Raw genomic sequence first — 13,007 nt, forward strand, 5'->3', positions numbered from 1 at the left:
GAGAGAAGGACGTGTTCCAAAACCCTTCACGTTGGATGCTGAAAGTCTTCAGTTGGGTCTACTGGGTTGGTTGGGTCTTCATTTCTTAAAGCAGATGCAATAAAACAGGGTCAGAGAGCCATTAAACCCCCTCCGTTAAACCTGCCTGTTTTCATGGGGTTAATTTTTCCCATGTAAAAAGAAATGTAAGTACATGCTAGCCTGCGTTTCATATGCAGCAGCACGGATCCCTCCCCGGGGCGATGCTCTTGGTGCCATCGCGGTCTGGGAGGCATTGCTTTGGCCCATAGCGCCCACGTCTGTCACATACATGTCAGCTGGTGGAGATCTTGCTAATACGTTACAAACCAGCAATCTGGACAAAAAGGCACATTTAATTTTCCCTTTAAAAAAAAAACCAGAAAACATTGCATTGCTCTTCTCATTAGTTTCTTTCCCTCGTTGACATTTTTCTGGCATGTGGAGCTGCAGTGACACTAACCCTGGTGTTGAACACAGCCCAGAGGGCTGAGCAGTACTCAGCCCTGCGTGCAAGGGCCGGCGAAGCCGTCTCCTGGCTTATTCAAACAGCGCCGCAGACAGTAGCATTTGTTCTGTAATATTCCATGTGAGATGTTTGACCCCGCAAAATACCAACTCCTTAGAGTTCCCTCAGCCAAGCCCCATGCTTGTCCAGCTCACCAGCATCAGCAATTTTACTGTGAGTAAGTGGTGATACCTGTGCTGTAGAGTGGCAGGGGAAAATGCTCTTATGCAGGAGTTGCAAAGGCATTTACTGTCTGTTAGCCCTTCAATAAAAAGATCACACAACCGCTGTGCTTAAAGGCCGTACAGAAGTTGGCTGGTAGCCCTTGAAGGTTCTTGTGCAGAAAGGGGGTTTTGGTAAGGAGAGGGGCTTCTCTGAGGCTGTTTGTGAGGGGGGGTTGATGATTCAAACCCAAACTCTCCAGGTTTGGCTGTCTCATGGTGTGGCAGCAGAAATAAAACACCCACTCCCCCCGCCTGCGCTTTTCCCAGAAACTACCTGGGTAGCTGAAAAAGATAGCTGAGATACTTTGTACAATCCTAATGTAATAAATGCCCTTACCGAGTGGTAAATGGAGGCATAGAAATTTCTAAATGATTTGTCCAAAAATGAACCTGTTAATCCCCAGAAGAGCAATAATAGGATATAAAAATGGGCTTTCTGCAGCGCTTGGTGGCAATCGTTCCTTTCCTCACTTCAGCCTGGACAGCATGTCGTTGTGAAACAAGAAATAAGCAGCACGGCTGAACAGACCCCCGAATACATACATTTTCGTGGCGAGGTGTGTGTAAGCGTAAGAGCAGTGTCTTGCGCTGGCACGAATGCGCTCGCTGCCACGGCAGAGCGGGGTCTGCAGCCGTTTCATCCTGTACATGCAGGTCCTCCACGCTGGCTGCAGCCACACATCCCAGAGCATCCTGCGGGATGCAGGGATAGACCCGGTTTGGTTTTACAAACTAAGCTGAGCTTTGTCATTTCCCACCTTGAAGCCTTTTGGTAGTTGGTAATATATACAGAATATAGGTCTGTATGCTAAAGAGGTCTTCGGTGTCCTGCTCTTTCTGTGCTTTCCTAGTAATTATTTTTTTAAGTGGACTTGTCTTTCTGAGGTGGTCAAAATGGTAAAGGCATTCCTTGAAAAAACAGACCAAGTGCCAGGTGCCATTTCGTCTGCGGAACGAAATCCCGGCCCTCCTTCCAGCAGGGGAAAAAATTACTGCTGGCCTGGGTTTCACTGCTAAGATGCTAAAGAAAACAGTTGAAGAGCCTGAAGCTCTGGCTTATGCGGTTTGCTTGAAACACGGCCTGTGTCGGTGAGGATCGGCACAGCGGAGATACACCCCCATAAAGTCACAGGTGGCTGAAGTGGGGTTGTCCATCCCTGTCCTGGAGCAAGCCTCGCTGCATTTTCTCTTCCGCTGGGGCAAAACCGCAGCCATACTCCCAGAGAGAAATCTGGACCTTGTGCTAAACTTTGCACTGCATTGCCATCATCCCCCTAAATTCATTGTACAAGCTGAAACCGTGTGCTGCTCTCCCTCACTCGACACAGGAACCGTGCCCAGGTACCCCGGCTGCTGCCAGTGTAAAAACCACACTCCTTCTGCTTGCAGGTATTCGCCCTCAAATCATGAACGGCCCCATGCACCCCCGGCCCCTGGTGGCACTGCTGGACGGGAGGGACTGTACGGTGGAGATGCCCATTTTGAAGGACTTGGCGACGGTTGCATTCTGTGACGCACAATCAACTCAGGAGATTCACGAGAAGGTAACGTGAGCTGCGTGGGCAGGCTGGGCTGGGGAACGATGTGCTCTGGCCTCCCTCTTCTCATTCTTCTTGAGCAAAAAGTGTACGAAGGTGCACTTTGAGTCGATCAGCAGATAACATCAACAGTAGTCGCTGCAGATTAAAATTCAGTGGGAGTATTTTAAAAGCCAGGTGTTATTTTTGGGGGGAAAAAAAAAAAAGTCACATTATCTCTTAGCATCGGGTTTTTTTACATCAATATTATTACCGTTTCTCTTTTTTTTGAAGTTGACTTTCACGGTGCAGCAGTTACAGCCCTCTGCACCTCCCTGGGGTGCGGCGCGATTGCTCTGGCTTCACTAACACCATCCCATGCTGCGGCTGAAGGATCTCCTCAGCTGCTGGCTGCACCTCAGCAGCTCATTTCTCCCCAGCGGTGAGCGGCTGAGGTTTGGGCAGCGTGCGGGCAGATCCATGCAGTGTGGATGGGTGTTTCCGCTTGGAAGCACAACTACTTGTAAATACTTGTTTTAAAATGACTCTTTGTGCATGTTCAGATAACTCTAATGAGTCAGAAATCACTTCCAGGGTCTCGGAAAGAGAACTACAAATAGCATCAGTGCTGATCTTTGCAGTGCTTGTAATATTAAATGCAGGGGAAGGAGGTCGAAGTTTTTGGTGAGACATAGATAGATGATAGATGACCCAGTCTTGGAGAATCTGGATAGGTCTTGGGTTTCCAGAGCACCGAGGCAGCTTACGGTGAGCACTAATGAAGTTTTGAATATTCATTGAAGGGGATGAAGTAAAGCCTTATGTGACCAGGTGGCCTTACACAGATACTCTTGAAAAACATACAGAAAAGGTTAGTGTGAACAGTATGACAAGTATTTGAACTTCCAACACACAAAAGAAAGTCGAGGAGTTATGACTGACACACGGTCATGTTCAAAACCAATAGATACTGCTGTAAAACCTAATTCCTTTTTAAAAGCAGAATTACTGCTGGTTGGAAGCAGAAGGATTAGCAGATGACCACCTGCAAAAAAGGTCCAGGTGAGCAACTGGCTCAGTTTTCCTCTGCCTTCTCTCCCCAGATGTAACATCATAATTTTCAGATATCCATCCAGTCTGTTCCCAGAGGGAATGGCCTCTGTGTCTGTGCAGCAAACCCCAGATGGTTTTGGTAACACCTGAAAGTGTCGCCTTGCACTGTGCCTGGGTCAGACAGTAGGTCAGCAGTAAAAATGAACAATTTACTGTGTAATATTCCAGATTCAGGAGCTGCAGTGTCCCCTCCAGGTGTCCTGGTGGCTCTTGACATCTCTGTTCTGTTCCAGGTATTAAATGAAGCTGTCGGGGCGATGATGTACCACACCATCACACTGACTCGAGAAGATCTAGAGAAGTTCAAGGCCTTACGGGTCATTGTTCGAATAGGCAGTGGCTACGACAACATTGACATCAAAGCCGCGGGGGAGCTTGGTAGGTCTCAGCTCTGCACCTCACTTACCTCCCACATCCCTCCAAGTGTTTAAAATCAGCACAAGTACTTGCTTCCTCCCGCGGGAGTGCGCTGGCAAAGTGGAGTTGCAGGCAGGACCTCCCACAGGGGGTGAGGTGATTCACCCCTTGAAATTCCACGTGCAATTTACATTTTTTGCACGTAGGGAGTATTACGACAAGAAAACTTGACCATGAAGTAAACAAAATGGTGCAGTTTTAGAAGGCAGCTTTTAGGCTCAGACTGAAGTGCCCCATCGGAGTCCCTCCTTCTTATGCTGTCCCTAGTTCCAGGTGCGCCCTTGTACTGATGGATATTTGTATGGCTGTTCTATTTCTGGCACAGGAGAGTTGATCTAGCTTTAGAAAAATTGGAGGAAGGGTGTTTTATGATATTTTGTTACACAAGATTAGTCTCTTGATCTGATCTGGTTCTGAGAGTCATGCCCACGCTGCTGGGAAGGCGACGTGTTGGACGGTGAAGCAGCAATTGTGTGCTGGGTTGTCGCTGCCTCCCTTGCCATCTCATTAAAGGTGCCTCAGGAGGCTGAAAGAGAGATCTGCTGCAGGGGCATGTTACATGGGCTGCCAGAACAGGGAGGGCTGCATTTTCAGAAAAGAGCCCCTACCTCCAGCTGTGGGAGTTTTCTGCACGCCCGGGTTCGGGGGTGCGTGCAGGCTGCATTGCATGGCTGTCAGACAGTGCTGAGGCCACTCCATTTCCATACTGGTGTGGATGGTCACAGAGACCTTTAGCAATCTGCACACCCCCAACTGGGAGAGCTTGATTTTTAGCAGCTGTTACAACCATTTTTGACTGTCTGATCCCAAGATTCAGTCTATCAAGCAGTCCTACAATAGTGTTTAGGATATCTCGTATTAAAGGTTATCTCTGGGGAAGTGGAGAATAACAGCCATTTCACGTGAGCCATTTTACAAGGATAATTGCGATAAGAGAGTTTCAAATAGTCATTCCTAAAAAAGCAATTCTCAATATAGTGAATTTTTTTTTTCGAGAGGAGAACAGTGTCTCTTCAATGTAATGGTTTCTTCATGTTTTTAGCTCTTATTGTTATTATCCATTATAACAATGTTCTGAAGCTTTGAACATCAAGAAAGGAAAAATATAACGAATAAAGTAATGGGATACTACAGTACAATCCTTCTTTTATACTTGGCAAATTGGGTGGCCAAATGATGTGGTTTCAAGTAGAAAATGTAATGACTACCCACAAATGTAGCGTAAAGTTTAATTGGTGTTGCTTTCCATAAGGTAGTTTTTAAACTGTGCAGTCAATAAATGACCAGTGTCTAAACACGGTGCCTGGCTATGCACTAGCAGCCGCCTGTGCCTCGCTGGCCGGGCTGATGGGACCAGTTTTGACCCACTAGAAGACACTCCCAGCATGAGATGCTGGTGTTGAACCATCCGCCGTGGGTACATAATCCCCGGTGCCAGCAGCTCCTGCTCCTGGGGGCACAGGAGTAAATAACAGTGTAAAAGAAGCTTGTGGGAAAAGCAGCCCGAGGTCATCCAGCTCTATAAGCAAGCAGTCCATCAGAAAGGGGACAAGCACCGACAGGGATGGTGACGGGGACCCTCGGCGGAGCTGCAGGCTGATGGGGAGTGCTGCTGGGGCTGCCCATCACCCTCCAGCCTTCTCATCTCTTCTCTTTCCTGTGTCAGCAACCACAGCCTCTGCCTACAAATATACTTAAATGTGTGGTCGTCTTGGTCCCACTTTGTTAGGGACTTGGGCAGGCCGTCGGCAGGGTTTATGGGCTGCACCCGCATCCCCGAGGTAAGTCAGAAGTTCCTCTGGGGAAGAGATGATGTGGAGATGATGAAGAGATGATGAGCTTTGAGCTCATGGGGACAGGAGCATCACGACCCTGAAAGGGAGAGGACACAGACAGTGTCTCTGGGGGTTGGTTGGCGTTGGGGTTTTTTCTCCCTGTAGGGTCAGTCAGTTTTCTCCCAGTTTCTGTAGATTTTTCAAACAGCCATAGGGTGGAAAACAGCATTAAAAACAGAAAAGTGGGTTCCTGGGAGCAGGGAGATTGCCAGGGGAGTGGGAAACAGATTTTTCAGTTTTGATTCCATGCCTATTACAGTGGAAGGGGATTTTTCTGAATATCTTATTCTGTCTTTATCTCCTACTTGTTCATGGTTTCTACTCAAAGGCCCTAGTCCAGTAAAGCACTCAAATACACATCCATCTTGGAGTGTGTGTTTAAATCACATTGAATCCAGTGGGATATAAACAGGTGCTTAACTGCTCTGCTGAGCAGACGTGAAATGAAACACACCCTTAGACACGTTACCAAGCCAGAGCCTGGATGGGGCAGTGGTCGGGGAGGCATTTTCTGTGAACTTAATACTTGCAGCTCCAAGTAGGGACATGGCAGTTTAAAATGAACCTTTTGTGGCTAAGAAACAAAAGGTCTGTTATTGAGATCCGTGCCAGGGCAGGCAGGGGTGTGCGGCAGTGGTGCCATGGTGAGAGAGCTGCTCCAACGCGAGTCTCGACTTTTTTCAGTCGACTGTTTTGGTCAGTGTTTGTTGGTGGAAGGGGAGGGTGACCTGGTGCACTATGCTGCCTGAATGCACCAAATTGTTGGTCCCTAAATAATTTAATGGCTGATCAGTCTTACTATGGAAAAGCTACAACTTGTGCCAGTGCGATTGAATTTCCTTGAAGGTAGATTAAACTAAACAAGAATAAGATTTTTCTATTGCAAAATACACCTTTGCTCCTGGAGTTACTCCTGCATGGAATATTGCGCTTGAAGTCTGCACTTGTCCTTACTCCAGAGAGATGCTGAGGCATAGGGCACCCCCGAGCATTACCACTCATGATGGCTTTTGCAGAGATTCCAGGTTGCTGTACCTAAAACATGCACATCCTTGGAAAACATGACTCCAAATGCTTAGAAAGCCTGATGGGCTGGATGGGTGATGTGAGGGTGAAGGGCCAGGAGCCCCTCCGCTTTGGGGTGGGGTGCAAGGCCGGGGCTGCCCCCCCTGAGCCACAGTTGTGCTTTGTGGTGTTGCCTCTGCAGGGATTGCCGTCTGCAACATCCCCTCGGCCGCCGTGGAGGAGACGGCCGACTCCACCGTCTGCCACGTCCTCAACCTTTACCGGCGAAACACGTGGCTCTACCAGGCGCTGCGGGAAGGCACGCGGGTGCAGAGCGTGGAGCAGATCCGGGAGGTGGCCTCCGGCGCCGCCCGCATCAGAGGGGAGACGCTTGGCCTCATTGGCTTCGGTACGTTGGTGAAGGGCAAGCTGCATGCGAACAGCACGTGGGGCACTGCTGGCCTGGTGTTCAGCCTTTGAGGAAGTCTTGGTACCATTTCACTGTCCTGAGAAGGATCTAAAACGAGGATTTTTGATTTTTTTTTTTTTTTTTTCCAAAACCAGAACCACCACAGTGGATCAGTGTGAAGTAGGGAGAATATCTTACACTGATTTTTTTGAGGAAGGAGCCGTATTTTGTGGGCCTTGGCTGAGTCCTTGGAGGAGTGCTGGTGAAACCCATCAGTGCCTCAAGAGGGACCACACCTGATAGTGCTGCTGTCCTCTCCCAAAACAAGCCTGTCCCCAAGCCACAGCTACACCAACCTCGCTCTTCTGAGCAATTCTGCCCTGCGTGGTGGCAGGGCTGTGTAAAACAAAGTCTGTCTGCAATTCATCTATAGCAAGAGAGAGTTTCAGCATCAGCAGTGGCATCAGCACGTCTGCTGACAGCCCTCTTGGACACCCCTGTTGGGAGCTGAGTCCAGCCGTGGTTAGATGGTACAGGAGGTGCAGTCAGGCAGCAGAAACCCATCCAGCACTTGGTGGCCAGACACACGCAATGTGGCAGAAACACGAGCAGGAAAGATTTGGCGAGGTGCCGGTTTAGGGAGCAATTCTGGCTGCTGGAGGGTGGCTGCCGGGGAGGGTCAGCCAGGAGCAGGACGCGAGTGCTGCAGCAGTATTCCCACTGGCTTTCTGTGCAGCAGCCATTTTCCCCGCTTGCTTCACACTGTTGTCCTGTGAAGCTCTGGGCTAGTTAGTGCAAAAAGCTGGTGTATGAATGTGTCTAAATGGGGAAACTGAGGCAAGGTGGATAGGCGAGGAGATCCAGGTTAGCCTAGGACATCTGACAGGGCCAGGGTGCAGGCAGCAGCCATCTGTGCAGACACCCAGCGGACGCCAACCTGCACCTTTAGGGCACCAGGACGGCCTCAAGATGTCTGCACGCACAGGCGGGACGTTGCTCTGCACCGCCAAACGAGGGCGTCACACCGCTGCCAGCTGGAAAAATTAACAGATAAATAAATAATTGAGGCTTGGCCCATGGAGCCTGTGCAGCCCTCATGGTGGGGATGGGCAGGGGGGCTCCAGCAACACCGCAGCCATTCCCCCCCCCCAGCACAGGGGTTGTGCTAGCTCTCTGCTTCCAAGCCACTACAGTTGTCTTTGTCAAGGCCAATTAACCAGCTGTTCAGTGAGGGGCTGGGCTAAAAACTTACCGCAAACAATGCCTAAAACAGGTGGCACTTTTTTTCCTTCCCTTTTTCAGCTTTTCTTGGTAGACACAGTGCCACAGAGGATGATTTCTCTGCAATGTCTAGAGCTCCACATTGGTGGGACTGAGACGCACATTGTGCCTTCCCCACCAGACCCACGCGGCCACGGATGGTGCCACGTGTTCGAATGGCCAGGAACTGGTGGATGCTCAGTTTGCTTTTCAAAAAAAAAATTTAACACACGCATCTCACAATTGCTAGAGCCAAGCACAGCCCTTCCTGTGCAAGGTGGTCCAGGTTTGCCGTCCAGCCACCATCCCTTTGCGTGGTGTCCTGGGAGTCCAGGAGGTCCCAGGGGACCCCACAGCAGTCCAGGGCCAGGCTGGAGGGGTCAGGCCACGGGGCAGCTCAGCCACATGGAGCCGGGGAGGTGGGAATCAGTTAAAATACCCTCTCTTTCCTTCGCACACAGGTCGCACTGCGCAGGCGGTCGCTGTCCGAGCCAAGGCGTTTGGCTTCAATGTGATATTTTATGACCCATACCTACAGGATGGGATAGAGAGGTCCCTGGGAGTCCAGCGGGTCTACACGCTCCAGGACCTGCTCTATCAGAGCGACTGTGTCTCGTTGCACTGTAACCTTAATGAACATAACCATCACCTTATCAACGACTTCACGATTAAGCAGGTAATTCACCTCATGTGCACGACTGAGGAGAGTGCTCTGCTCTTCAGTGGGCAAACCCCAAGTGTCACTGCTGGCCATGGGTCCACGGCCACAGCAAGCCAGTGCCGTAGTACCTGCGGGCTACCTCTGAAATAGCTGGTTGCACCCAACAGCCCAACTGTTTCCCCACGGTGTTTACTGGGGGGAAGCCAGCCCTGTGTCCGTGGGGCAGAGGGGACGGCAGCAGTGGGTTTTGTTTGCTGATACCAGCCAGGGCTGGGCATTCCACAGAAAACCCACGTGCACCAGGATGGGGATTGCTCTGGGTAAGGAGCACAGCCACTCGGCATGAAAAGCGGGGTGCAGTCCCGGCCAGAGGCACCCCAGGGCACCCGCTGCTGCATTGGGGTGGGGGTAGGACCAGGTCACTGCACCAAGCTCACTCCCATCTCTCTCTCCCCGGCCGCCGCCAGATGAGGCAGGGAGCGTTCCTGGTGAACACGGCGCGTGGGGGGCTGGTGGACGAGAAGGCCTTAACTCAAGCCCTGAAGGAGGGACGGATACGAGGGGCTGCACTTGACGTGCACGAGTCGGAACCGTTTAGGTAAAGCTCTGGTTTTCTCTTGGGTTGCCATCTTTAGCGGCATGTCCAGGGGGTGCACAACACCCATGTGCCTTGTCACACAACACTGGCACTGGGGGACAGTCCTGCTGGTTTGAGGAAAGGCTGTGGCACCTTGCAGCAGCCATCGGGCGTGGGCTGCTTTTCCAGCTCTTGCTAGCCCATAAGAACAACTTTACGCTGTTGAGTGTTGGGCATTTTGGCCCCCTGACTACCGCTAGCTGGGAAGGGGTCGGTTATATATGGGTGCGCAGCTTCTCCAGCCACAGACTGGGGACGGGGGTAGGACTAGTAGTTTGCTTGTGTTTTCTGAAACATTTTTTTAAAAACAGTATGCTCCTACAAGGGGGAACTCCCCCTATCCACTCCCTCCCACCCTGTGCTAGGTGACCAGCAGCCTGTCCCCACATCCCCATGCTGCTGCAGAGACACCAGTAGGTTGGGATTTCAGCCTTGTGAGCTCTTTTTTGGTGCATTTTCAGTTTGTGCCCTGCACTGGAGCCGTGCTTCCTCCCCAGCATGCCCGTGACCATTTTGGGCTGGCAGGATGCTGTTGGGCTCCTTCCAGCCCAGGTGCCGCAGGCGAGGGGCTGGGGACCGAGGCTTGCATAGGCAGAGGGCAGGCCACAAGCCTTTTGCCATTCATAATACATGTTACTCTCTTTGTAAACATTGATTAATTTTCTTTTGTTTCTCCCTGCTCGCAGTTTTGCTCAAGGCCCATTGAAAGATGCTCCTAATTTAATCTGTACTCCGCACACCGCTTGGTACAGCGAGCAGGCGTCACTAGAGATGAGAGAAGCTGCTGCTACTGAAATCCGGCGTGCGATCACAGGTACCCAGCCCCCCGGAGAAGCTGGGATTAGCTCACATGTGCTAACAGGGCTTCACCAGGAAACTGGGAAAGGGCTCTAACGCTGATTTTCTTCCCAGCAAAAGAGCTGAGAAACCAAACTTTACTTTCCTGTCATTTGGGCATGTTTGTGGTCGGGTGAGACAGCTTTTTGGCAGGTTTTGGTTCGTTTGGGGGTTTTTAAATCAATGGGGCACTTGTGCAGCATGACACAGTATCCATGACTGGGAAGAAAAGGAGGGTGAAGCAATTAATTGCTGCCCCTTGTAATGGTTCTAACCCAAAAGGTGGTGCAGACCATAGCCGACTGCATGCCAAAACCAAATCCCAAAGCAGTGCGGGCACCTGTGTCCAACTCTTGCTGTAACTGAGTTGCTCCAAGATGGTGGGCACGATACTCCAGCAAATGAGTGGTTCTCTTGTCCTAAAAATTGCCCCCCTTGTTAACAGGGATGGCAAAGCTTCATGTCTGGCTAGCCCCTCTTTGAAATCAGTAGGCTCACGGCAACAGCTTCTCTGAAAGCAGAGTTGGGACTCGGGGTGGGAAACTGGTCTCCAACCCTGCACCTCAGGGCAACCAAACAGTCCTCCTGAAACAAGGGATGTGGGATTTCTGCACCTCCCCCCCCCTTATACTAACAAATATAGCAAAATGGAAAAATTGTAGCTTATTATTAGAGGGTGATGAAGCTAGGGCTCACCTGACACATCCTTATCTTTATTACCAACTCCAGGGCGCATCCCAGAAAGCCTAAGGAACTGTGTGAATAAGGAATTCTTTGTCACAACAGCTCCGTGGTCAGTAATAGATCAGCAAGCAATTCATCCAGAGCTCAATGGTGCCACGTACAGGTAAGCTGGAGAAGAGGCCCGGCGCAGCGGGCAGTTCCCCTGCAGAGAGGGTGGGTTTGGGGTTCCAGCTGTAAAGCGAGCACGAAAGCCAAAGCAGCAACATCTGCATTGGCTCAGCTGGTGACTGCGAAGTCGCCCTCCCTGGGGACCAGTAGCCACGTCGCTGGGATTGAACCAAATCGCTGCTCGATTTAACCATGGGTTTATAAAGCCTCCCACTTATAAAGCCTTCATTCTGGTGGGCCAGCTGTCACTCATGTGGCTTCTCTGTAGGTGGCAGGAGCCCCAGACCCGTAAGCAAGCATAACTTCTGAACCAAAGGAGGAATTGCTCTGAGCTTCTGTCTATGCACTGCTTGGGCTGTGAGCCTGGCCCAGCTTGTGGGTTAGAGCCAGGGTGAAAGTTCCAAATATAGGTCCATAGTCAGGTGGCCTAATTTCCATCTAAATCCCTGAGATTAGGGTTACTTATTGCTCCACTTTGGGTGGCTCAAAGCATGTTGAGAGATATTAGGCATGAGGACTCAGCTGGAGCATGGGCAGCCTTCAGCATATCATTGTTGCCAGAAATACTCTGAGATACCAAAAAAACCCACGGGGCACGTCAGGTCACGTTACAGGGCAGAGGCGGGCAGGAGCGCACCTGGCAGCAGAGCCCTGGAGAGGGCAAGGCCCCCAGCACCATACATGCCACAGCCCTGCACGTTCACAGCTGCCTGCAGGTCACAGGCAGCAACTGCTCACGTTGACCGGCACAATGTGCAGACTGAAACATCCAAACCTGGTGACATCATCGCCCTTGGCCCTGCTCCTGACTGCTCCGAAGCGTGTGGGCAATGCCATCCCCCGGGGACGAGCCTTGGCTTCCAGGCTTAGCCTCTGCCCCTGCAGGGTGCTTCATCCTTGCTAAGCTCCCGGGGGGCCGTGGCCCCGCTGCCCCCCATAAGCTCCTGGGGTCAGCTCACCCCCTTCCTGGGCAGGGAACACCTCCCTTCCCCTCCCAGCTCCCCCTCCGCCTTTCCCTAAGCGATGGTGGCAGCAGGGAGGTGCTTGTGGTTGGGGCCCTCAGTCCCCACGCGTCCAGCAGACCTCCAGAGGGTTTTAGCCTCGTTGCCCAATAACATCTTCCCTGTGGGTAGCTCAAGAAATTCTCATTTCTTCTCCTCCTTTCTCAAACTCAGTGCCATTTCTTGAAACACGTAGAACTCACCCTGCACTTAGAAAGGAAGACGGACCAGATCCAACCCCGATTTTCAGCTCTGCTCTCTGGCTATATGAGGAAGATGCAGCTCAGCTTCTGTAAACTTACAGACCAGGTGTAGGTGTTCAAAGGTATCCACACACAGGGATGACTGGGTCAGTGTGCTAGCATTTGGCTTTGCAGGGAGCATTCAAGGTAATTCCTTACCCAGTTTTTCAAAAGCGGAAGGCTTTCGTATGTTTCAGCAACCTGTTAGAAGGTACAGAAGATGATGCAGTCTTGGTATCGTAGTGGAGGACACTTACTCAAAACGTGTGTCCAACCTGTACACCTCACTGTGGTCATGTGGGAATGGTTATAGCCAATACAGAATTACCCAGCAAAGGCCAGTCTAGAGCTTTGTGGGAAGAGCTGCAGAAAACAGGCCTGACCGTAAGGAGGAACAGGGAAAGAAACAGAAGAGCAGATAAAAATCGGTGTGACAAGGGCAAAGCAGCGGTACAGGCACAGGGACGACAG

General features: G+C 51.0%; 1 protein-coding gene across 9 annotated transcripts in view; it reads left to right on the forward strand.

Moving 5' to 3' along the window:
* CTBP2 (C-terminal binding protein 2) overlaps positions 1-13,007 on the forward strand; it is a 140,769-nt gene that overhangs the window by 126,426 nt on the left and 1,336 nt on the right. For all 9 annotated transcript variants that reach the window (XM_075757654.1, XM_075757655.1, XM_075757653.1 and 6 more), the window contains 7 exons: positions 2,140-2,294; positions 3,614-3,758; positions 6,840-7,046; positions 8,768-8,982; positions 9,435-9,565; positions 10,291-10,418; positions 11,171-11,288. In XM_075757654.1, coding sequence (XP_075613769.1) covers positions 2,140-2,294; positions 3,614-3,758; positions 6,840-7,046; positions 8,768-8,982; positions 9,435-9,565; positions 10,291-10,418; positions 11,171-11,288 — 1,099 coding nt within the window. The remainder of the gene's footprint in view (positions 1-2,139; positions 2,295-3,613; positions 3,759-6,839; positions 7,047-8,767; positions 8,983-9,434; positions 9,566-10,290; positions 10,419-11,170; positions 11,289-13,007) is intronic.

Source organism: Balearica regulorum, chromosome 7 (assembly GCF_011004875.1).
Source record: "Balearica regulorum gibbericeps isolate bBalReg1 chromosome 7, bBalReg1.pri, whole genome shotgun sequence".
NCBI classification, from domain to species: domain Eukaryota; kingdom Metazoa; phylum Chordata; class Aves; order Gruiformes; family Gruidae; genus Balearica; species Balearica regulorum.